Source organism: Dendrobates tinctorius, unplaced genomic scaffold (genome assembly GCF_039654945.1).
Source record: "Dendrobates tinctorius isolate UK_male_01 unplaced genomic scaffold, ASM3965494v1 ptg000250l, whole genome shotgun sequence".
Taxonomy (NCBI): Eukaryota; Metazoa; Chordata; class Amphibia; order Anura; family Dendrobatidae; genus Dendrobates; species Dendrobates tinctorius.
The window spans coordinates 25,894,362-25,921,347 of NW_027361917.1; the positions used below are offsets into that span (position 1 = coordinate 25,894,362).

At 42.1% G+C, this 26,986-nt stretch overlaps 1 protein-coding gene across 2 annotated transcripts; it reads right to left on the reverse strand.

The window, feature by feature from the left end:
• Positions 1-582: 582 nt before the first annotated feature.
• On the reverse strand, positions 583-26,986 carry GALM (galactose mutarotase). 2 transcript variants are annotated; one of them, XM_073557566.1, is made up of 8 exons: positions 26,833-26,986; positions 24,195-24,385; positions 21,857-22,011; positions 13,484-13,690; positions 12,135-12,216; positions 4,876-5,017; positions 2,150-2,324; positions 583-1,061 (listed from the first exon to the last, which is right to left on the reverse strand). In XM_073557566.1, exons 2-8 carry the CDS (start codon positions 24,379-24,381, stop codon positions 942-944), a joined length of 1,068 nt encoding a protein of 355 aa, XP_073413667.1. In that variant the 5' UTR covers positions 24,382-24,385; positions 26,833-26,986; the 3' UTR covers positions 583-941. The 2 variants fall into 2 exon arrangements, with proteins under 2 accessions (XP_073413667.1, XP_073413666.1); XM_073557565.1 differs by having other exon boundaries at positions 26,759-26,871.

Here is a 26,986-nt window from a genome sequence, read left to right on the forward strand (position 1 = left end):
TGTTGAGCTCTTACCACTTGCTTTGTATCAAAGTCAAGTAATTCCATGTCTATCCACCACCGCCTGTTGAGCTCTTACCACTTGCTTTGTATCAAAGTCAAGTAATTCCATGTCTATCCACCACCGCCTGTTGAGCTCTTACCACTTGCTTTGTATCAAAGTCAAGTAATTCCATGTCTATCCACCACCGCCTGTTGAGCTCTTACCACTTGCTTTGTATCAAAGTCAAGTAATTCCATGTCTATCCACCACCGCCTGTTGAGCTCTTACCAATTGCTTTGTATCAAAGTCAAGTAATTCCATGTCTATCCACCACCGCCTGTTGAGCTCTTACCACTTGCTTTGTATCAAAGTCAAGTAATTCCATGTCTATCCACCACCGCCTGTTGAACTCTTACCACTTGCTTTGTATCCATGTGCAGGATCCAGGGAGTAGTGGGCACATCAGCACTGAAGAATTGACTTCTGTGAATCTGGTCATGCTATATGTATTGTTTTATGCTGGGGATGGTGACGAATATTTTGGCCTAAATATATGTCATTAAAATGTATAGTAGTATAAAAAAGAGAAGGACACATATATAAATATTACGATTTATTGTCCATCAGTAGTGCAAAGAAAAATATAATACTATAGGATACTTCATCATTATGTTAATACACCAATCCCCAGGCTGTCAAGCAAAGTCCAGGGGCAGGAATAAAAAAGAAATCAGCATTAGTTCACATGAGCAGCTATGAGACTGCAAGTTTGGGTTGGGAAACCAGCCGTCACTCCTGGAATTGTGGCCCATATACGGTCCGTGAAATACTCTCATGTGAACCTGGTCTTAGGTATAGTCAATTTTTTAAATCATTACAGTATTGAGATGTTAGTTTGTGGTTATATGATGCAAGATTCAGGAGGACAGGTCTCCAAAATTACCCAGCGAGCAAGTAGATTAGGATTGATTGGTTACCTCTGCTGTCGGGTAACGGGCATCTAACTGTACAGAGAAATTGTACCAAGTGGTCTGGTCATACTCCTCTCCTGGATGTAGTAGAGCGTTTGGGAATTGTGGCTGTGAATCAAAACATAAAAAACATTCAGAGTGCGCCGTATGTGAGAGATTGCAACACTTACATTGTACATCATCACACTACTAAATATCTAAACAACTAGTTGGTTGCATAAAGGTCGCAGAGGGGAGGCGGCCCACCCATATCCCTACTATCCATATGTCAGAGTGGAAAAGTGAGACGGAAGACCAGCATACACATATATACAGTAAATATGTGTAAATAGTGTCCGCTATTTTGGTTATTTTCTGGTGTGTTGTCTATCTTTGGCTTCTATTGGAGCCTTTGCTTCGGTGATTGGAGATGTGCTCCGATGTGGATCTTATAGTTGTGCTGCTTTAATCATACACCATCATAGAATCTATATTTTTATGCTGTTTGTTGTATTTTTTTTTTGGCATGAAGAACATATAATCCTTGTAACAGCATCGCCATCAAGAAAGCTAGTTTGGTAGAGGAGGGCAGGTCCAAAAATTGCCCATGGGCAATAAATTTAGTTACACCACTTGTATATAGCAATACATTGAATTTATAACTTGTATATAAAAATGATTGGTTCTCATATAATGAATATCAATTTCAAAAACACTTTTGGTGCAACACTGCTCCCATTTTGTCTTTTTTTTCTGTTTACAGTCAGCAGCCAAAATCCAGTTCTTTCTTTGGGGTAATGGCACTTGTTGAAGAATTGATGCAGATTTTCCACAGCGCATTTCATGTTATGTATTGCAAAAAGTATATGCACAATGTAAAGCTGCAGAAAGAATTGTCATGTTGTGGATATGAAAATCTGCATGGCAGATCAATTTTTGCTGGGAAAATAACCGCAATATATACGCGAGATATTCAATTTTGCATCTACATAGCGGATACTGAACTAGGCTGCAGATTTTCTGCACAAAATATGCAGAGTGTGCATTTACCCTTACAATGTCACCTTTAGACATTAACTCTTCCCCCCCCCCCCCACACACACAAGTTCAACAGGAAAAAACTGTCATCATCCTGTGGATACGTGAACAATGTTCATGGTGGGAAAACCAATTTCTTGAAGAGGATGTTGCATTTCTATTTCCTTGTGCTTACTAACCTTGTTTACTGCATCTGGCCATGTTTGAGTCTCAAGGCAAAATGCAGAATGCTTAGGATAGACGACACCACCTTTTCCCTTAAGAGATCCATCCAAGAAATTAGCAGTGTAGAACTGGACTCCAGGTAGTGTTGTTCGGACAGTGAGCACTCTGCCACTTGGCTCGTGATATACTCTGTGATAGATAGGGTATGAATGAACAAAAAAATGGATGTAGAGTGCGGTTAGACAAGACTTTAAAGAAATCTTGATAAAAAAGTATCAACCTGGATACTTGAATTATTATTACTAAATCATCCTTTTCTAAAGATATCATCTCGTACACTCTTGCCTTTACATACGGAAAATAAATTATTGAATGAGCAGAGATGATTTCTAGATACAGAAAGAAAATTCTCCAAACTACTCAAGAGCATGTAGCAAAATAGAAAAAAAAACTGCCATATAAATTAGCACACCCAATGTCGCATGGTGGTGTTAGGGGCATCTAATCTTTTAGAATATTAAGTGCAGAGCTGTAGAAGACTTTTCTCTTTCATTCTTCACTAGTGATGAGTAGAAATGGGTGAACCCGAACAGTAAAGTTTGGCGTCCATACCGAACACCTACTGTTCAGGCACGTACATAACCAAACACATGTCACCAGGAAGTCCGTGTTACTGTTCTGGTTTGGCCACCAGAACACCAGGTGTTTGCCATGCTGTCATGTGCATGAGAGCGGGTGTAAACGCCGCTTCTGACTGGCGGTAAAATCATCACCGCCGGTTAGACAGCTGCGGTTCCCACAATGTCAAATGACAGCGTGAGACCGCAGCTGTGATCAGAGGTTTACCTCTGGTCACTGGCTTCTGCTGATAAGGCTACTGATCCCATCAGTCTATGCCTGCTGCCACTAATAACAGTGAGAGCAGGTGATGAGAGTATTCATCAGCCGGCAACTGCGCTATAAATAAATTTAAAAAAACGGCGTGGGTTCCCTATGTTTTTGATAACCAGCCATACAAAACTGACAGCTGGGGGCTGGGTTTTTTGTGACAAGGTCCTCCTTAACATGGTTTTCCATTTTCTGGAAACTTCTGTCCCTAGGCACAATTTGTTTTAAAAAACCAACTACACTTTACTTACCCTCCCCAGGTCCAGCACTTATACTTCACAGCTGATGCTGTTATTGAATGCCGCACTGATGTCACACCGACAGCAGTGATGTGGTCAGACATCTGAGATCACTGATTGGCTTCAGCGCTTTCGACGTGAAAGCAACAGCAAAAACTCAGAGCTGGACTTGAAGTGGGTGAGTAAAGTTAATAAAAAAAAAAAAAAAAAAAGAAAACTAGCAATGTGGGATCACTCAAATTATAACCATGGTATAAGGTACATATAAAGATAATCTATAGGCTAAAAAAACAAGGGTTTAACTACAGCACTTACATAGTGTTTAACATATGTGCACAAAACTTTAGTGGCACGAGTAATCTACCATGTGCATTCTTCACTTTCCCTTCATCTGAGAAAACGTGCAAATCCTTTAATGTTTACTCTTTAAAGGGAATCTGACAGTCGGATCAGCCCTCCTAAGGGTACCGTTACACCTAGCGATGCACCAGCGATCCCGCCAGCGATATGACACGGACAGGATCGCTGGTACATCGATAGGTGGTCGCTAGTGAGCTGCCACACAGGCAGATCTTACCAGCGACATCGCAGGGGACGGGGATCGCTACTTACCTGTCAGACGCGGCGATCCTTCGTCCTCCCGCCCGGCTCCACACGTCGCTCGTCGTCACAGCAGGAAGCGCCGAAGGAAGTGACCGACGAGGAATGGTCCAGGAGCTTCTCGCGCGATCAGCGATAACCAGCGGGGGAGCCGGTCGGAGGTAAGTATCACATGCAGCGATATCGCTAGCAATATCACTGCAACGTCACAAAATCGGTGACTTTACAGCGATATTGCTAGCGATGTCGCAGTGTGTAACGGGGGCTTAAGCCGTCTATATGCACAAATAGGTCATATTAACCATAACTCCCATGCTGCATGCTCGCTGTCTGGGGGTGTATTTGACACAGAACTTTCTTTTATTCCTTAGAGCCAATCACTCGTTACCTACAATTTAAAAAAAGTCTCCAGAATCTGAGCTTTTCCCACTTTTGAAACTTCAAAAACTCTTACTGTTGCTCTTATTCATTCTCATCTGGAGTGATGCAACTCTGTAATGATTGGTCTCCCTCCAACTAAACTTTCGCCTATCTAATACATCCTGAGTGCAGCAGCCAAGATCGTATTTCTGTTCAGCTGTTACACCGATGCCTCCTCCTTGTGCCAGTCATTGCACTGATTGCCCATCTGCTACAGAGTACAATATAAACTTCTTCCTCTCGCCCAGAAAGCTCTCCACAGTTCTGCACCACCCTTCCTCATCTCTGTCTTTCACCCTACCATTGCTTCCCATTCTGCAACTGATCTAAGACTAACATCCTCCATAATAAGAACATCGCACGTATGTCTCCAAGACTTCCGAACAGTCAAAAGTTGCGATCAAAAGATGGCGCAGCTAGACTGGAGCGGCGCCGATAAAAGGTGAAGTCCATGACTGGTAAGTACAAGACTACAGTCAGGGACCATAGAGGAGAAGCACCACTCCAGCATTGAAAAAAAAAAAAATGCTGCAGTGGTGCTTTAAAAAACATTTATTGAAATTGATAATAAACTGATAATAAAAAATACTTACCTTGCACAATAGTGTTGCCTGCCAGTCTTACTCAAGCAAAAGTTGTGATCAAAACCATTTACAGTCAGTTTAGCTATCTGACTTCCAAGGTCAACAGTCTTCCGTAGATCAAAGCAGGTTCCTTCAACAGGCACCAGCTCACCTGTAGAAAACATTGAACATGAGAATAGTAAAGTTAAGTTCTCATGGTGAGTTTTTGGTGCATTTTTTCGTGTATTTTCGCTGTGCTGAAAGCGCAGTCTTACAGTTCAAAGAAAGTGGATGGGATTTCTAGAAATCTCAATCTCATTGTAATTTTTTGGCGCTGCGTAAACTGACCTGTGGTGCATTATCTAAATCTGCAACATGTCAATTTCTCTTACAGGTATGCTGAGTTTTATGTGGGGATTCCCCCCACCCAACAACAAAAATTATTAATATTCTATGGGGTCACAGAAAAGCATATCTCACAACGTTGCAGCCTTAACAATGTAACTTTCCTCCTATTGAAACCCTAGATTTCCCTTTCATTGAACTCAAAGTATGATGCAAACAAACGTGCCCCACAAACACAGTGTGATACCCCCACAGTGAAATTCATCACACGCATAGTATAATGGCCCTACTCTACCCCACCTCAAGTCCTTGGGCAAAGTATGGTCATCCCAAGAGAGTATGATCCCCACACAGCCCTCTATGCAGTACAATGAGCCTACATACAGTATAATGGCCCCAGAACGCACCACATTGTATAATGGCCCACACACAGCCATCCACACAGTATGATGGACCTCACACAAACCTTCACACTGTATAATTGCTTGCATATTGTAGAATGGCCTCACATAGCCCGCCAGAAACTATTAAGGCTCCCACTTGCACTCCCCATAGTCTTGAATATAGTATAATACACTCTCAATAGTCCCCCATATAGTATAAAGCACTCCCCATAGTCCTCCATATAGTATAATGCACTCTCCATAGTCCCCCATATAGTATAATTCACTAACAATCAAACCCACAAAAAAAAATCCCAAAACAGGATTGAAATACTATGAATTTAATATGCAAACGACATGTCAAATTCCACACAATTTTTTTCCCGCAGCGCATGGATCAGATTTCTTAAAGAGCATCTGTCACCTGATTTATTCTGTACTAATCATGGGCAACATGAATCAAATGCTGGCTGCACATTTAAATTTTTCAAATCCAGTGTGTTTAAAAAATACATATTCTTGACTGCAATCGTGTAGCCAGGATCTGATACATGCTTCCCACGGTTTGGACAGCATAAGTCAGGTGACAACTTCCCTTTAAAACTTTCATCTACTTAGCTAGTGCTGTAATAAGAAAATCTGAATAGACCATCTGTAGCATATCGACTATGTGTGAACATGCTCTAGCACAAGCAAACCATACTCCCATGCTAATATAAATGACATTACCTTAAATGAGCTGCACAAATGAGCTTAGACTGATGGAACAAATAAACTGGACATATCTGGGAATGTGACATTTATGAAAAAGTTTGTAAAGTGGCACATTATGTGTATCTGAAGTGACAGAAATATTGGCAACTGACAAAAAAAATCTTGAGGCCCTTCACCAATGGTGGCACAGAGCTTGATGGTTACACAACGATGACATTACAGAGCTTGGCGTTTTAAATTCAATACTGATGTAGAGACCTTGGTGGCCATAGTATACAATAGAACCAGTCTCTGTAGCAAATGGAGTATTAATGGTTACAGTCCAAAAGCTTGGGTTCTGGGCCGTTAACATAGAACACAGCCATAACCGTTAATCATAATGTATCTTGCACATACACTTTATTATATTCTTTCGCCTTGTACATCTAAGGACTAGTAATTGCATTTTTCTTGCAGGTTTGCAGTTGGTATCAATACACTTTGTATTATATTGGTTTCATTACCAACATACTGAAGCCCAATTTTTATCCATATACTCTTGTCCCATGTACTGCATTTACCATATATTTATAGAGGCATTACTCCTACATCTACGTATCCCAGGCATCGCGTTTGCTTTGTGCACCGCTGTATTGGTGTCACGATCACGATCCATTTTTGGATTTGTGGCAGCTCTGATTCCACTCACATTAAAACTTTTTTCCTTTCAGGCCAGCGGGGGTTACATGCAGTTTTTCCCCGCTAGCAAGCTGGTGTTACTGCAGTGCTGCTGGGTCAGCTGATGTTTGTGACCACTCCCACATCCTTTAAAAGGTCACCTGATGCATCAGCTGACTGTTGGTGATACAGGTCCTTTCTGGAGCCCAGCCTAGCAGAAGCAGCTCTCTGGTGCCTGCCACATTTTGGTGTTAAGAGTCCGGTTGCTGTTGATATCTGCGGTGTGGAGCTTTGCAGCGGTGCATATACGCTAAGTGTGGTGTTTCTTCTCCTAGTCCCTTTTGGTGTTTGTCACGTTACCCTGTGTGTATTATCTGCAGTGGCAAAGGCTAGTGCTCCATGCCGGCAAGTGCATTAGCCAGGGCAGAGACAGGTGACAATAGGGATTAGGTTCTTGACGTCGGCAGGGGGAAGGACCTGCATAGGGTGTTAGGGGAGTGCAGGGACAGGCTCAGGCTGAGATCAGGTGGTGACCATCCCTCATTCCCTATTGCTAGGGCCTTCCTTTTGCCTTTTCCATTCCGTTGTGTGTGAGTTGCGCCGTCCGTTGACCGACCACCCATTGGGATCGAGTCACACCGTGACAATTGGTTTCAGCTGGTTTATACATATATTTTTATGTATGATATTTTCCAATAAACTTTTGCATTTTATATACTTGATAATTTGGTCTTGTTTGCACATTTTCTCTATATGATCCACACACACACACACACACACACACACACACACGTACAGTACATATACAAACACACACATACTAATGACCTCAGGTGTTCAGATGAGCTGTGGAGGAGGTCAGGTCAGCCACATAGTGCAGAGATCAGCCAGAAAGGGTTGCAGAAACCACGGTGCGGGATGGGAACACACAGCAGAGAGGACAGATGTCAGCCTCCTGCGTGACCTCTTCTCTGAGATGCTGCAGTCTGCTGGGAATAGAACAGTAGAGGGAGCAGAAGACCAACTGTAAGTCCTGTTCTTCCTCCACTGCTGTCCCCTGTGTGCTGTGCAGCCCGGGCCCCTCACTACAGGCTAGTACTCACCATTGGGACACGCCATGCAGGAGAACCAAAACGGTAGCCAGTGAGCGCTCTCCTTAGTCTGATGAGGAAAGCATTCATTGGCCAGCATCTCTCCCTGACACGCCCCCTTTTTGAACTCCTGCACTATGCGCACCACTCTCCCCTGCTTTAGATAGTCGCATGATTATGGGAGGGAGCGAGAGGGGCCCCATGCTGCATGACACCAGGCCCCTCTCACTCCAGCCTGTAATCTTGCCACCTTGGGCAAAACACTCCTGCCTGCAAGGGTCTTCCTCCAACTTTGGGCCCCGATGCAGTTACCCCGGCTGCACCGGTGGTATGTCCGCCCCTGCACTTTAGGGCCTATGTTTACTTGCCCAAGGGACAAAAATTTGGTTGCTCGTTTCTCTTAACTCTGTAGTTGCCTTTCCATGTTAGTCATCAGGCAGCAGTCTACAACCACTCACTGTATTAGGGCCACTTGTTTCTAAAGGCACTTTCTCCACAAGGCCCAGCTGAGTGGTCTTTTCAGAGCAGGTTTCAGGACAATTACTGTGGTTAGAGACCACACCAGTGGATCTCAGGTACTCTGCTTATCTTTCAATGCTCTAACCACAGTAATTGTTCTGAAACCTGCTCTGAAAAGACCACTCAGCTGGGCCTTGTGGAGAAAGTGCCTTTAGAAACAAGTGGCCCTAATACAGTGAGTGGTTGTAGACTGCTGCCTGATGACTAACATGGAAAGGCAACTACAGAGTTAAGAGAAACGAGCAACCAAATTTTTGTCCCTTGGGCAAGTAAACATATGTCCTAAAGTACAGGGGCGGACATACCACCGGTGCAGCCGGTGTAACTGCACCAGGGCCCAAAGGTGGAGGAAGACCCTTGCAGGCAGGAGTGTTTTGCCCATAGTGGCAAGATTACAGGTGGGAGTGAGAGGGGCCTGGTGTCATGCAGCATAAAAGCAATACACAATGTGACACTTTGGTGGCATACTTTTCACAGACATTAATCAGATTACTGAGCAGGAGGAAGCCATGTTTCTTATCTAGTGAAAGCATCCAGGAAAGAGCATGATGAAAGCCTTCACACGCCAGAGTTGCAGTCTGATTTTGAGTTTAATGTAACAAGAAGTTATTTATTTTACTTATAGCACTATTGTATTCCGTAGCACATTAGAGGCAGCATCATCCCAGTCCCCAATGGGGCTCACAATCTAAATTCAATATCAGTATGTCTTTGAAGGTACAGAGAAAAAAAAAGGTATGACAGTACAACATGAAAAAACTGTGACCCATATTCATAGTGATTCATAATGATTAATCTGGGTCATGTCTTTTTCATGTTGTACTGAAGAAATTTGCTCCTCTTTAGTGGCTTTAATACTTTTTAAGTTGTCTTTCTTTCTTATTTCATTTTTTTAAATTTTCCCTCAACAACTTTGCTTTTCCAGATGTTTTATACAGATTCATAAAATGCATATTTCATCAACGGTCACATTTTTTTTGGAGCATCTCACACCAGTCCCTGCTTGGGGTAGAGACTGGAGGCGTTTTCAATTTCGTGCATTTTTGAGACTATTTAAAGCACTTGGGACTTTTGGTGCTAAAGAGTCAGAAACAACAGTTAAGGACACAAATAAAGGGAATTTTTATTTTGTAATGAATTCATGAACTACATGTGCCATTTTGAAGAATTTGTTGCATAAAATGTCAGCGAATTCCACAAGACACAAAAAGAAAAGCGATTCCAATAAATATCAAATTATGAATTGGGTTCTATATTTTTTATTTAAAAAGAAATCTCTGGGCTCATAGCATACTTCTGATTTTACATAAATGAATTACAGGTTATACCTCATGTCATTTTAAGGAGGCATTGAGAAGCCTTTGAGGACAGCACGGTGGCTCAGTGGATAGCACTGCAGCCTTGCAGCGCTGGGGTCCTGGGTTCAAATCCCACCAAGGACAACATCTGCAAGGAGTTTGTATGGGTTTTCTCCGGATTCTCCGGTTTCCTCACACACTCCAGTGACTGATACTGATAGGGTATCTAGATTGTGTGCCCCAATGGGGACATTGATAATATCTGTAAAACACTGCAGAATTAATGGAGCTACATAAGTGAGTAAAATAATAACAGAAACAGATTACAATAGAGGAAAACCATACTACATATTTATATTGATGATTGTTCATTAACATGTTGGACTTTTTTACATTTGAAAAAAAAAATTAAAAAGCTATGATCACTAAAATGGACAAAAGTAGAGCATTTGGCAACTAATAACACAATCTCATAACGCCAAACTTTAATATGCTTTAATTTTTTCTGTTTTTAGTAATATTTTTTAACAATGTATAAGTGAGTTATAATAAAGATGGCAGAGAACCTGTCACCAGGTCAAAAGTGGGCAGTATTTATGCTCATTTTATTCTTGCTGCTCTCTTTAGTATTCTGGGGGATGGTTATCCACCATAGGGTTGCAGAGATATGATGCTTTCTATTTAGTATGAATGGTTTTGGTGTTTACCAAAGGGCGATGCTTACTGGATAAGAATGGATAATACAGAGCAGCCTAAAGATACGCCCCAGAGGCACCCGCTTTTTATACAGTATATCATACGAATTAGACTGGTCCTTTAAATGCTTGTGCACATGGCCATATGCATTACAATTTTAAGGGTGGAACTTTACAGAGAAGACTTTTTTTTCACCAATTCTGGTCCATATTATTTGTTGTACATGAAATTATTCTTTTCGAGTGGATGAAAGAGTAATATATGATATTCAACTAATGACTGCAAAAAATTACCCTGTATAAGAACATAAGAATATGCAGAGCTGCAATATGATGTAAACAAGACATCTACCATATATAATCCTAAATACGCTTGTGTGGATGAGCCTTGATAGCAAGAGCCATACTCAATGCAAAGCAATGTCTGCAAAAACAAAAAAATTCTTGTATAAAAATATAGCAGAATTGTAAGACTACTATACAGTAGCAAGAACTTATTAGGTGATTCATACTGATGGAATCAAAGGCTGCATGAAACGGACAGGATCCTTCATTGCAGACTTCCATGATTTTTTTCTCTGTTGGGTTTCAGAGAAAACAGTTTAAAAAGAAGCCAAAAACGATTATCTTGGTGGCTACCTGTTTTTTCCTACCAACTTCTCAGCTACAGCGATAAAGTTGTCTATATACGAAAATATATGGAGACCTATCAGATTAGCTCAGCGGGGTCAGGGTGAAGCTAACAGGCTGCTGCACAGATGACATGTTCAATTCAAAATTATAAAAAGGATAAAGTGTCACAATCTATACTTAAAGGGGTTGTTCAGCCTTAGGCTACAAGTCTGTAGTCACTCTGTGCGACTGCAGACATGTGAATCCTCACAACATTGTGCTCTGTAAGGATATTCCGATACCGGCACCAGGAGTAGTGAGCGTGTGACCACAAGCATGTGATTTCTGCATGTGCCAACTAGGTGGGCGCGGCCTTGCTCAATGCAAATTTATTGGTAGTGGCCAGACACAGTCTAGTAAGAGTGTGGACTGAAGCATGCAAATTGCAGGCAAATCCTCTGGTGGGCCCCTGTGCAGGAATGGGCCACCACCCACTTACATGAGCAATACTTGGCACATTACACTTGATTCACTATGTCCAGAGAAAAGCAGCATCTTATTAATTTAACAATCAACCTAGTTTATTGTCATGGATTTTTGTTAATGAGGATAAAGTAATATTTGCATATAGCTAAAAAGTGGGGTCCAGGAGTTGATAATGGTGGTCCCTTGGCAACTCAGTCCAACTCAGACTGTTTATGATCACATGACTTCCCAGTACTGGCACAGAAAATGCTAACAGCTCACAGCTTGAGGATTCACAAGTCTGCAGTCAAACAGTGTGAGACTAAAGCTAGACAACCCCTTTAATGAAAAATATCGATCTTTGAGTTCAATTCTAGTCTGTAACATAGGAAGTAACCCTAGAACAGTACAATATAAAAATAGTAAGTATGGTAAATGCAGAGTTCCTTTACTTTTTATGAACCTATGAAAAATGATGCTCAGCCTTTAATACTTTGTCTGAAGTCTTACCTGTTGGTATCATGGTGTCATCTACAGGAAGGTAATGGTCAGCATTAATTGAAATTTCATGGCTGTATATGTTTGCTGAACCCTGTTACTCAATACAAAGAAAATCAAATAAGAGAAAATGTAACAGTACTAGCTGAGAGCAGTGCAAAAAAATAACATTTTTGTAAACAAAAATTCTCACGGTGACCTGCTGTGAACTCACTGAGCTGAACTGTGGTGACCTCATCACTGACTTTTTCCCACGTTCTGAGGTCACCGCAGTTCAGCCCTGCTGGGAACGCAGCCTCACTGACCGGTGGTAACCTTGATGATGTCATCACCAGTCACTGATGCAGCTCATTCCCTTTTCCCATTGGTAAAAATAAAGTTGGATCCAAAATGACTGACTTCAACATGGCTGCCATGGTCACCACCCATCTTGAAAAGTTTTCCCCCTCCCATACACTAATGTGCCACAAACAGGAAGTTGATATCACCAACCGTTCCCATTTTATTTAGGTGTATCCATATACATAGCCCACCCTGTACAGGAAAAATAAAAGTGTAAATGGGGCCTTAAACTGACAGGTGATCCATCAGTGACTGACGATGATTACACAGCTCCTGCCACATGCTTATAATGAAAGAGATGACAGTTAATTATCTGTATGTACTTAGTCTATTAGTTTATTTAGGAGGACATAAAGATGAGATACACAACTTTCTAAAGTCCAAGTGTCAAATTCTGTAATTGTATTACTCCCAAGGGCCGCATAAAATTTAAAGGGGTATTCTGATACAAGGTACAGAATAGATTGACCATATCATAGGAGCCATAATCTATTAAGTTTGGGATCCAGATCTGGAATTGCCACTACTGTGGACAAAGAAGTTCCTCTGCTCCCCTTTTTAGCAGTAAGTGCCGCTATCCCCACAGTTTGAGAGTTACTGATCACACATCTAAGGCCTGTTCCAAAATGGCGGAAAGCGGATCCGTTGGTAACTGAAGTTAACGGATGCCAGCGGACCGGTTTTTTGACGGATCCGTTGGCTGAAGAATTTTAAAGAAACCGCAGTCCGGGGATGAGAGAGAGAGAGAGAGAGACAGCTGTGAGTTGATATTAATAGCCTGGGAACCTTTATGGCCATTAGCGCCTTCCTAGAATATTAAAATCAGCCCCAGCTGTCTGCTTTAACTTAACTAGTTAGGAAAATCAAGGGGGACCCCATGCTCATCAGCGTCACCTGATCTCTCTGAACGCAGGGAAAACAGGCGACAATGATGAGTTTAATAAATGAAATTTTCAAAAAATAGTATCTCTCAGCATAGACTAATAATATCAATTATATGCTTTATTTTATTCAATTACCTGTCCTGACAAATTGAAGTAAGAGTGGTTGGTTAGATTGATAGGTGTGGTTTTACTGGTCCCAGCCTTATAGTTTATAATGAGCTCAGTGCCAAGAAGCATGTACGTCACCCACACTTGTAATTCACCAGGGTATCCTTCTTCTCCATCAGCGCTTGTATAAGAGAATTCAACTCCATTTTCAATCTCCTTAGGTTTCCAGAGCACCTGTGACAAAGTGTTCATAAAATCTCTATGTCACTTCAGCCTTGTGTTGATTTGAAGGAAATATACTGTAAGCTTTATCCAGCAAAATTTCAAGATATCAAAATCTGCATTAAAGTAGTGTTTTATAAGCCAGATCTAAGGGAACATTGTTCAATAACCTGAATATTTGGCATCATCTAATTGTAAGGTATACCAGCAAACTCTGCGTCATAAACTACTGTATGCAAACCAAGAGCAGAAAAACTGATACTATGCAGATTGCTGGGTCTGGGTGTTGGTGCTAAGAAAGTACATACCACAAAAGCAGGCCAAGTGACTCCTATGTGACCCTGTGCCAGGATGGTCTCACCACCATTTCAATGGGTGTAAAAAACCTGCATAAGGATGTGGTTTTCACCTGGGCTTGAATACCAGACAAGGAAATGGTGTAATGGCACCTAAAAGGTGTCTGATTTTTTTCATTTTTGCTGCATATGTCACATTGAATGACACATTGATACATGATTTTGGAGTTCAAAGAACACCAAAGAGTTCTACTTTAGGCCTCTTTTGCCCTTCACTAGCGGGAAAGGCTTTGTGGTACCAGAATTATATTGCAATCTGCACCAAAAACTGTTTTACATGCCCTGGTATCACGTTTATGTTTTAGACACTGTACCACTTCATCACTTTGCTCACCATCTTGTTGTTGCTATCTCTAAGGACCATTGCAGACTGAGCAAGGCGCCGAGAGCCATTTCTCTTGTGAAAAATGAGGATGAATGAACTCATGGAGATCAACATCCAACATTGCGGAGACACCATCACATGTTTCTCAACGCAGTGATGCTAGAGCATTGCCCCCATCCCTTAGGTGAAAGATGCAAAAACATGTAAATCAAGAGCCGTGGAGACACCATCACATGTTTCTGAACGCAAGCAATGACTAGCCAGGTCTTTCACCGGGAAGGAACAACAACGGGAAGGGCAGTCTCCAATGAAGGAAACCACCTATGCCAAACCGCGGGCCGAATTTTGGCTCATCTTTCATCGTTTTTAAGAAATCTCAATATGGAAGAGGCCAGGAGCCATTTGGTGAGCTGCATTTCTCGCTACATGTTCACAGACTTACCAGTGGAAAAGCCAAACTTCACATGCCACAAATGCAAGCTTGTGTCCCTGTTGGAGGAAAAGTTGCAAAATCTCGAAGAGAGGTTAGCTACGTTGAAGATCATTAAGGAAGGTGAAGAGTTCTTAAACAGAGCAGAATTATCTCTTCATGTTACAGAAAGAGAAGAAATTCGAAGTGCACCTGAAGAAACAGAGGAATGGAAGCATGTGACCTAGAGAAGCAGGAGGATCAGGAGGCAGTCAGCACCCATACTTCTCAGGAACCAGTACCAGGCTCTCACGCAGGAAAACGATGAAGAAATACATCAGGATAAGACTTTGCCCACAAACAGCAACTTTGTACGCCTTCAGAGTCCTCCTGGATGGAGAAAGAAAAATGTTGTGAAGAAGAAACGGAGAGTGGTGGTCATGGGGGATTCCCTGTTGAGAGGAACTGAGGCCGCTATCTGCAGACCGGATATAACTTCAAAAGAAATGTGCTGTCTTCCAGGTGCAAAAATTAAAGATGTGTCTGACAGGATATCAGGACTCTTCAGACCTACAGATGACTACCCATTCCTGCTACTACATGTGGGGACAAATGACACCGCAAGAAACGACCTGGAAACCATCTGCAGAGATTTTGAAGACTTAGGCAAGAAAGTGAAAGAACTGGGAGCGCAGATGGTCTTCTCTTCCATCCTCCCAGTGGATGGCCATGGAACAAGGAGGTGGAATAAGATTCTGCAGGTGAACAACTGGCTACGTCGATGGTGCCGTCAGCAACGATTTGGATTTATGGATCACGGAGTGAATTACCTTTACGATGGACTACTTGCTAGAGATGGGGTGCACCTTACGAAGACTGGAAAACATGTATTTGGAAGTCGCCTTGCTACACTTGTAAGGAGAGCTTTAAACTAGAACAACATGGGAAGGGAAGCAAAAGACCAGAAAAAGCCATACACCTGACAAATGCTATTGAGAACTCTGCTACTAGAAGTGGGAGGAAAGAACAAAGACAAAAAGAATCTAATTAATAAAAATATTGGAGAAAGAGAAACCAATCACAAACTAAAATGTTTCTATACTAATGCACAAAGCATGGGCAACAAACAAGGAGAATTGGAACTACTAACACAGGAAAAGAAATATGATGTCATTGGAATCACTGAAACTTGGTGGGACGATACACATGATTGGAATACAAGACTAGAAGGATACAACTTATTTGCAAGAAACAGACTTGATAAACGAGGAGGAGGTGTCGCATTGTATGTTAGAAACGCGTATATCTGCACAGAGATTGAAGCTTCAGAGACTGGGAGTTTTGTGGAAACTGTTTGGGTAAGAATACAAGGACAGAACAATGGAAAGGACACCATTGTAGGCATTTACTACAGGCCGCCTGTGCAAGCTGAAGATATGGATGAACTCTTTATGCATCAAATGGCCAAGTTCTCCAAAAAATCTGACATAGTTGTCATGGGGGATATCAACTATCCAGACATTTGTTGGGAATCTCTCTCAGGCAAAACTAACAGGTCAAGGAAATTCTTATCCTCTCTTGCTGACAACTTTATCTTCCAAAAGGTAGGGGAGAAAACAAGGGGAACTGCTACCTTGGATCTAATCCTTATAAACAAGGAGGAAATGGTTGAGGAGGTAGAGACCATGCTATTTTAGAATTTTGGATAACTAGAGGAGGAAGACCTGTGAAGACTCAGACGTCAAGGTTAGATTTCAGAAAGGCAGATTTTAAGGGATTCAGAAAGAGAATTGGAGGGATCCAATGGCTGGATATCCTTAAAGACAAAAATGTCCAGGAAGGATGGGAAATCTTGAAAAATGAAATTCTCAAAGCACAATTGTTAACAATTCCGAAAAGAGGGAAGAATAGGAAGCATTTAAGGAAGCCAGGATGGATGAACACAGAACTTAAGCACATGCTGAAAAGGAAGAAAAAAAATGTATATAAAATGGAAAGAGGGAGGCATATGTAAAGAAGAATATAATGCTGTCTGCAGAACCTGCAGGGCACAAATCAGATTACTAAAGCTGACAATGAATTGAGGCTTGCAAGAGATTTCAAAAGCAATAATAAAGGATTTTGGGGATATGTCAAAAGTAAAAGAAAAGTCAAAGATGCTATAGGATTTTTACAGGATGAAAATGATGAAATGGTAAGACAGGATGTTGAGAAGGCCGAACTTTTAAATTCCTATTTTGCATCTGTTTTCTCTCAGAAAGGAAATGTAACATCAACTGTTCTTCACTGTCCTATTAAGGGAATAGAAGAATCCAGGATATCTATAAACAGAAAGATAGTGAGGAAACACTTAGCTAACCTAAATGAATTCAAGTCTCCAGGTCCAGATGAATTACACCCCAGAGTACTGAAGGAGATAGCAGAAGAAAGTTTTGAACCCCTCTCCATAATCTTTGAAAATTCTTGGAGAACAGGAGAAGTCCCAGAAGACTGGAGAAGAGCAAATGTTGTTCCTATCTTCAAAAAGGGGAAGAAGGTGGACCCAGGCAACTATAGGCCGGTGAGTCTGACTTCTATACCAGGAAAGATCTTTGAACAAATTATTAAACAACATGTATGTCAGTACCTGGATAAGAATGAAGTGATTAAACAGAGTCAGCATGGGTTTGTAACTAATAAGTCATGTCAGACTAACTTAATTTCCTTCTATGACGGAATAACTGATTGGGTGGATCAAGGAAATGCTGTAGATATACTATATCTTGACTTCAGCAAAGCATTTGACAAGGAATCTCATACAATCCTTATTGAAAAAATGACTAAGTATGGAATAGACAAGGCAACTGTTAGGTGGATTCATAACTGGCTTAGTGATCGGACCCAAAGAGTGGTCGTAAATGGCTGCACATCCAGTTGGAAGAATGTCTCAAGTGGGGTTCCACAGGGCTCTGTCCTGGGCCCTGTGTTGTTCAACATGTTTATCAACGATTTAGATGAAGGAATTGAGGGTAAACTGATTAAATTTGCTGATGACACAAAGCTAGGAGGGATAGCTAATACTAGAGAAGAGAGAGAGAGGATTCAAAAAGATATAAATAAACTGGAGAAGTGGGCAGCAACTAACAGAATGTTTTTTAACAGGGAAAAATGCAAAGTACTACATCTGGGCAATAAAAATGAAAAAAGCATATACAGAATGGGAGGAATAGGCCTAAGCAACAGCACATGTGACAAAGATTTGGGTATACTAATAGATCACAGACTGAATATGAGTCAACAGTGTGATGCAGCAGCAAAAAAGGCAAATGCAATTCTAGGATGTATTAACAGAAGCATACAGTCTAGATCACTTGAAGTCATTATTTCCCTCTACTCCTCTTTGGTCAGACCTCATCTGGAATATTGTGTCCAGTTTTGGGCACCACATTTTAAAAAAGACATCAACAAACTGGAGCAAGTTCAGAAAAGAGCAACCAGAATGGTGATCGGTCTGCAAACCCTGTCTTATGAGGAAAGGTTGCAGGATTTGGGATTGTTTAGTTTGCAAAAGCGAAGACTGAGAGGAGACTTAATAGCTGTCTACAAATATCTAAAGGGCTGTCACATTGTAGAAGGATCAACTTTATTCTTATTTGCACAAGGAAAGACTAGAAGCAATGGGATGAAACTGAATGGGAGGAGACACAGATTAGATATTAGAAAAAACTTTTTGACAGTTAGAGTGATCAATGAGTGGAACAAGCTGCCACGAGAAGTGGCGAGTTCTCCTTCAATGGAAGTCTTTAAACAGAGGCTGGACAGACATCTGACTGGGATGATTTAGCGAATCCTGCTTTGAGCAGGGGGTTGGACCAGATGGCCCAGGAGGTCCCTTCCAACTCTACGATTCTATGATTCTATGAAAACATGGTATCCATCCACAGACAGCTGTTTCGGGGTATTTCCCCTCATCAGTGTGGAGTAGGAAACTGGCTAGTAGGAGCAATGCCTAGTAAAAGACTGTGAAAATGAGGATGAATGAACTCATGGAGATCAACATCCAACACTGCGGAGACACCATCACATGTTTCTCAACGCAGTGATGCTAGAGCATTGCCCCCATCCCTTAGGTGAAATATGCAAAAACATGTAAATCAAGAGCCGCGGAGACACCATCACATGTTTCTGAACGCAAGCAATGACTAGCCAGGTCTTTCACCGGGAAGGAACAACAACGGGAAGGGCAGTCTCCAATGAAGGAAACCACCTATGCCAAAACAAGCCATTTCTCTTCCGGGGAATAGCCTTCCTCTGACATTGCTCCCCTCATACATGTTAATTTTCTTCACCATTTTTCCCTCATCACACAAATATAATTTTGGCAAATACATACTACATCCAAGAACATAAACATCACATTCAGTTCAGTGGCTGCTATACCCCACCAGGTGTCATCATACACACACATCAGCATATACATTTCACCTTCAAGCATTCATAGATCAAGTCCATAGGTGAGCAAATCGCAGAGGCTTTGGGATTGACGGAAGGTGGGAGAAGATTTGCAGGACCATCTTTAGTCCGAGGCAGCTGGACTTGAGCCCTGTGAGCCTCTTCTGAACCTGGCCTGGTGGGACATCATCATTGTGGAGTGACGTACACATGATGGCGCATTGGGCCTAATAAGAAGAGGTGCAGGGGATGCTGGCAGGTAGGAGATAGGTTGAATGCTCTAGTAGTCATGGACTACCAATGTGGCCACTGAAACAAGGACCTGCGAGTCTTGTTGCTCAACTATATTCACTGCCAGGCATGTCATTTCTTGCAGTGTTTTGTTTTACCCATTGAAAGTGCAAAAACGCAGCATAACATTTGCGATGTAGATTTTGCAGCATTTTTACTTGATTCATTTGTCCTATGGACAAATCACATATTTAATCTGCCTGAAAGACACAACAAAATACTCAGAATAAAAATGTAGCAAATAGCTGCATTTTATATGCAGCGCTTTTACGGTCAGGAGTGAAGGTTTTGGCTCCAGAAAAAAATGCTGCAAAAACGTCATGTATGAACATACCCTTAATACATGTTCTGTTGCCTCTGTCCAGGTCCTGATACAATTTGGAGTCTCTCCTCAGCAGTCCTTCGCCCAGCATCACACTTTCAACAACAGTTGAAAGCAATAATGGAGGAAGGAGCGTCAGCTGGCGCTCCCTCTCCTATCATTCCTCCTCTGCGACTGACGCCTCAGCACAGCGGGCGCAATGACGTCATCACAACGCACCCACTGTACCGAGGTGTGAAGAGGATCTGAAGACACCATGAAGAGACTGGAGCAGCGGGGGAACGAGCAGGGGGTCAGATTTTTTTTTCTTTTAAATAATGTGGGGTCTATTATACTGTATGGAGCACTATGTGAGGTCATTCTAGTGTATGGAAAACAATGCAGAGCCCCATTATACTGCATGGAGGACTATATGAGGCCCATTTTACTGTAGGAAGCAATATGTCAGGCCATTATAGTGTAAGGAGCACTATGTGGGACTGTTATACTGTACTGCATAGAAGACTATGTGAGGCCCAATATACTCTATGGAATACTTTTTGTGGCCATTATACTGTATGGAGGGCTGTGTGGGGATTACAGTTGGACAATCATACTGTTATGTCCTCACGATTCTTTGTCGGGGTAAATTGAGAGGGGGGACGCACAGTAGGGTCATCATACTGCGCATGTGGGAGGGTACTGTGGAAGAATTCACTGTGGGGGTATCACAGTGTGTTTAGGGTCACTTTTGTTTACATCATACTTTATCTATGTTATTCAAGGTTTCTTTATCTTTTTGTTGTTATATACCGTATTTTTCAGATTATAAGATGCACTTTTTCCCCCCCAGATTTGAAGGGAAAAACAAAGGGAAGGGTGCGTCTTATAATGCGGATATACCTTACCGGCCGCGGCGGAGCAGGGTCCCAGGGTCGCATCTGGAGGAGGAAAGAGTGGAGTGTTGCTGCAGGAGGCAATAGGCTGGGGTGAGGGGGTGTTCGGATGTGCGGTGCGCCGCTGCGGGTGTCTGGTGCTGCTGCGGGGGCTCTGCCGACATTTTGTGAAAGGCCAGAGCCCCCGCAGTTCCATGGTTTCCTATGCGGCGGACTCTGGGAAAATGGCTGCCAGGGGCGGCGCATGCGCAGATGGAGATCTCGGCACCAAGATTTCCATATGCGCATGCGCCTCCCCCGGCAGCCATTTTCCCGGAGTCCGCCGCATAGGAAACCATGGAACTGCGGGGGCTCTGGCCTTTCACAAAATGTCAGTAGAGGCCCCGCAGCAGCACCAGACACCCGCAGCGGCACGCCACACATCCAGAGGCATACGATTCTTTATGGACCAGAAGAACTAGGAATATATAAGAAATATTAGGGGAGTTATATTTGGGCTGACACACTCAGCACAAGTATCTTGACCTCATGTACCATAAATCTGGTAGAATCTGAGCATGTATAATAATAACAGGAAGAAAGAAAATGCTAAAGACTCGACACAATTCTAACCAATGTGCATTTTCCAAACACAGAAAAAGCAGCACAAGAACTCTATAAGGCTATATGTGCACACGCTGCGGTTTTGGCCGCTGCGGATCTGCAGCAGTTCTGCAGACAGTGTACAGTAGCATGTAAGTCTATGTGATTTACATTCTGCTGTGCACATGCTGCAGATTTTTAACTGCGGAAAAGCTGCGGTTTTGAATCCGCAGAAAGAAATGACATGTCACTTCTTTTCTGTGGATTCTGCTGCGGTTTACCATCTCCTCCATTGTAGAGGTGATAAACCGCAGGGGAAAACCGCAGGCCAATCCGCAGGTAAAACTGCAGGTCATTTTATAATTTTACCTGCGGTTCCGCAGATACAAATCCACAGACCAATCCGCAGCGTGTGCACATAGCCTAAGTCATAGTTCATCCTGAAGATTACAGTGTGACAGTTACATGAATGGCAAAGCAAAATATACACATGATGCCATTCTCTGAGATGACAATATTTCATTAGCCTCCTTTTTGCATACACTAATGCATATCAACAGAATGCAAATGCAAAATAAATTCCTTACCTTATCAAAGCCCTTGAGTCCTCCATGGATACTATTAGGCCCATTGTTAATAGGTAGCTGGTAATCCTGTCCATCAACACTGAATTTACCATTGGCAATCCTATTTGCAACTCGCCCAACGACTGCTCCAAAGTAGGGATGCTTGTTTATGTAACCTGAAAACAACATCATATGCTAAACTGATCGATAACTGGTCTCCAATGTGATACAGGCATTATCCAGTTAATTAATCCCCCCGTAGCCACAATATATGCCTCCTCTACATCCATATCAGTTATTGAGTAAACGTGTCAATGTATGTATATATGGTAGTCCTGAAGAAGGGGTTGGGGTGACTGACAGTAAACCTACATTTCATCCTACCATTGGATTGTCGTGATTCCAGAGATCGCAGATTAAGCAAATTCACACCTAAAACATCGGATGGGAAGACTGGCTGGTTTCAATCACAATTCTGTTGATAGTCATGTGTAGTTCAGAGGTTTCCAGCTCCTGAAGATAAGGCCTCTTTCACACAGTTTTTTGCCAGTCACAATCCGTCGATTTGTGAAAAAAACGGATGGAGCAAACGATGCTGCTGGATCCGTTTTTTTCTCATAGACTTGCATTAGAGACGGATCGTGACAGATGGCAACACGTTTGATCCGTCTTTCAACGGATCCGTCGGAAATTCTGTGTCCGTCGACTGGATACAACGGACATAGGAACGTTTTGTGTACGTCAAAGGCTACTTTCACACTAGCGTCGCCTGACGTACGTCGCAATGCGTCGTTTTGGACAAAAAACGCATCCTGCAAAGTTGCCCGCAGGATGTGGTTTTTCTCCATAGACTTACATTAGCGACGCATTGCGATGTATGGGCACACGTCGCATCCGTCGTGCGACGGATGCGTCGTGTTTTGGCAGCCGCGACGCACACAAAAACGCTACAAGTAACTTTTTTTGTGCGTCGTCACCACCATTTTCGACCGCGCATGCACGGCCGAAACTCCGCCCCCTCCTCCCCAGACATTACAATGGGGCAGCGGATGCGTTGAAAAACTGCATCCGCTGCCCCCATTTTGCACCACTTTCACAATGTGCGACGGTACGTCGCCCCGACACAGGGCGACGGCCGTCGTACGACGCTAGTGTGAAAGTAGCCAAAGTCGGACAGCGACGGATCCAGCGCCATCCGTTGTTGGCTATAATGGAAGCTTATAGGCGCAGGATCCGTCGCTGTCCATCAAAAAAAGGATCCGTCACTGGATTCCGATTTTTGCAACTGAGCATGCCCGGAATCATTTCTATTCCTTTAATTTAACCCCAAAAATGTCTCTCTCCTAAAGATCATTGACATCAATAAAGCAGAAGAAATACTCTGCCAACTTCAGTAATAGCCTTCTAACAAATGTGACTCAATCTGACCGGTTTATGTTAAGTTCCAGAATGAGCTTTTGGTGAGTTTTTGACACCTGGTCTTTTTGTAGCATTAAAAAAGATGCAGCAACGTGGATGGGATTTATAGAAGCCCTCACTATTTTTTTACATTGTGTAAACTGACCTGTGGAGTGTTTTTGAAAGTTTTAAGTGCGGATTTTCACCATAGAATGTATTTGATGCAAAAGATCATATGATAGCATATGCTTTCTGCTGCAGAAATGCGCTAAAACCACATGTATTTCACAGATGACTATCAATAAAGCTTTGTCAACGCCAAATACCAGGAATGATCAAAACCAAAGCAGCTTAATTTAAAACATTACATACCAAAAAGTGGCAAAAAAACGACAAAAAAAAACAAAAAAACGATGAAAAACGCATGTAAAAAAAAAAACAATGAAAAAATACACAAGTAATCTAATTTAGCTAATAAGTGCAGGAAATCAACAACAAAAACTCACCAAATACTCATTATCGGAGTGTAGCCTTGAAGGGAACCGGTCAGCAGGTTTTTAGACCCCAAAGTAACATCACAGTAAAGTGCCTGTAGTGATAATTACTTCCATAACTTTATATGAAAAGTCCATGTCACTAAAGGCCAAGTTGTCTCGTGCCTCCTACTCAATGCTCTATGTAATCCCGCCCTCATGACTTATTAGCAGCTGTCAGTGTACACAGAAAGCTGCCCATCAGTGGTGTGGGCGGGATTATACACAGCTCAGCATTCTGAGCCCTGCTCTATCTGCAGCAGAGCAAACCGGATTGTGTCAATATGACAGCAGGCAGACCAGCAAGTGACACATCGCTGGAATCAGGGTGTCAGCCCCTACATCGTGCTGCTCTCATATTACATAGCAAAAATCTGGTGACAAAGCTCTTTTTAACCAGAACATAACTGAAGAAAAAGAAAACTCACCTTCCAAGCTATCAAACCCAAGAACAATATCTGTGAAATTTCCATGTTTATCTTTTGTTTCTAAACGAGTTATGATGCAGCCATAGGTTATAATCTCTGCTTTGACGAAGTGGGACTCGAGAAGAAAACTCTCCACCGTCTTGCCATCTGGCAGCTTTCCGAACACATCTCGCTTCACTGATGTCATTTCCCTGGTAAAGTGTAAATGGAAATGTCACCAATGATATCCATGTGGATGCCTAGGTACCGAGGAGTTATATCAGGAAGATTTATCATATGGTGAAGGAATTTGTAGGGATTTACAGTATATGGTTATGGGTCTGTATATGGCCTTTATGTGAGAGCAGGGTGGTTAAGGATTGTCTTAATTTCCTTCTTAATATGACCACTCTGTGTGTATAGACCAAATTAGGGTCACTCTCGTCGCCCTTTCATTCTGAGCCCTTCACGGTTGATTATATCTAAAGTTGAGCAAAAAGTTTCACATAATTCTGGTTCATAGTCCATGTCTGCTAGTCCAGAGCGTTGAAAACCTCCTACTACCTGCGATACCTCCAACACCTCTCCTGAATAGTAGGCTGTGATGTAAGTAATGACGTTGAGGCAATTTACTAATCAGAAAAGGTGCCGGGGATGTTGCAGGTAAGTGGAGGTTCGCAGGGCTCTCGTCAGGGGCCACGGACTACTGCTATGGCTGCTAGACCAGGGTCCCGCAAATCTGTTTGATCAACTCTAGTTATTCCCATCTCAGACTTTCATGGCTGCAACCAAAGATACTCTGTCAAGATGCCGACCACTAGTTTCAGGGCTATGGAAGCAGCCAAAAGTGGCTCAGCCACACTGTCTCCATCATTTCCATGGAAATTAATGGGGGTTACAGAATTGGACATCTCGACTCCAGTGGTTAGCACCTGGATTATGTGGCTCCTGTCTCAGACATGAAAGGCTGAAGTGGGAATATCCCTCAAAATAAATTGATGCAATCACTGATAGTCTTCTGAGCTCAGCCAGTCATTATCAAGGTAGTCACTGCTCATTCACATTGCAGGCAGGCAGTGGAGCTGTCTGCCATTATATATATTATTCTCATCTGTAAATGGACAGAATTAGCACTCTCCACATGGACCTATTGCTTATATACTAACTAGTGATGAACGAGTATACTCGTTGCTCGGGTTTTCCCGAGCATGCCCTGCTGTCCTCCGAGTATTTTGGTGTGCTCAGAGATTTAGTTTTCGTTGTCTCAGCTGCATGATTTGCGGCTGCTACACAGCCTGAATACATGTGGGAAATCCCTAACAAACAAGCATTCCTCACATGTATTCAGGCTAACAGCCGCAAATCATGCAACTACATCTACACAAACTAAATCTCCGAGCGCGCCAAGATACTCGGAGGACACCTCCGAGCAACGAGTATACTCGCTCATCACTAATACTAACATATAGGCTAACATTGAACAGTGGGACATCCTTTTGCAGTCCTTCGCACCCACAGATGGTACACGGACTAAAACCATAGTTGTGTATCACTGCTTATCAAGTCCAAATGTTTTTTTTTGTGCTTGTATTTGTATGTGACATTTTGTGGTTCCACTTTTATAATGAACATATGGGAAATTATGTGCATTTTTGGTCAAAAATTATTCTTTGCCAAAAATTATTATTGCCTTAGGGTTTCAATATAAGTTTTGAATTTTTTGGTTTGTTTCTACGTAGCGACGTACACATCAGACTCAAAATGAGGTAATAGTCAAATATATTTGTATACGCTGGGGAACAAGATACAGTATACACATGTGCAGGTTTGTTTTTTTTGCTGCGGTGCATTTTTTTTTTTTGCCTTTTCAAACTGCAGGAAGTAAATAATTTCACAATTTTTGCACGTTATTTTACCCAGTTAATTAAAAAAAAAAAAGTGTATAATGTACATAGGGTTTTTCTTGCCAACACTCTTTTTTTATGTGGGACCAACTCCCCCCCACACACACAGTTTTGTAGAAATGGAAACAATCTGTTTTCAGATTCTCAGTAAGGCTTTGTTCACACTAGGCTGTTTCTCATCGCTTTTTTTCTGCAGCAAAACCAAAAAACAGGCTTCTAAAAAAAAGCAGATTTTGCCTGTTTTTTTCTTGCATTTTGCTGTATTTTTGCCATTTCACATTTGGCTCTTGTGCATGCTGAGCAAGTTTAGTGAAAAAAAAATCTGATTCTACTTCATCAAGTTTTGGCATTAACACATGCAAGACCTGATACCTGCAGGGGAGGGGGGGTTTCAGTGCTTTTTTCACCACCTATTACTTTCTATTGGGTGAAAAATGCTGAAACAAGTGAAATCCTTTCTTGTGCAAAAACAAACAAACAAGCAAAGCACAAAATACTGAGCACAACAAACAATCTGTGTGCATGAGATTTCTGAAATCTCATAGACTTTGCTGGTACTGAAAATCGCCGGTGAAAATTTGCATTAAAAAAACAAACAAACCACCTAGTGTGATTATAGCCAAAGAAGTCACAACAAGGAGTCTTTTCATGAACATAATATAATGCAGCCATTGTGAATACCACTGTCCAGACATCTCTTTACGTAGACTGTAAACGTATCCTTTATAAACTGGAGAAATCAGTGTATACGTCACCTGAATCCCAGTGACTGCAGCAATCTCTTATGACTTGTGTTCCACAGTGTCAGTGCTTCCTGGGCAGCTGGAGGAGGAGACACACAGCTGCTGCTGCTACTACTGAAGATAAAACTTTATTCAGCAGGAACAGAGGAGCAAAGTGCTATGTGCA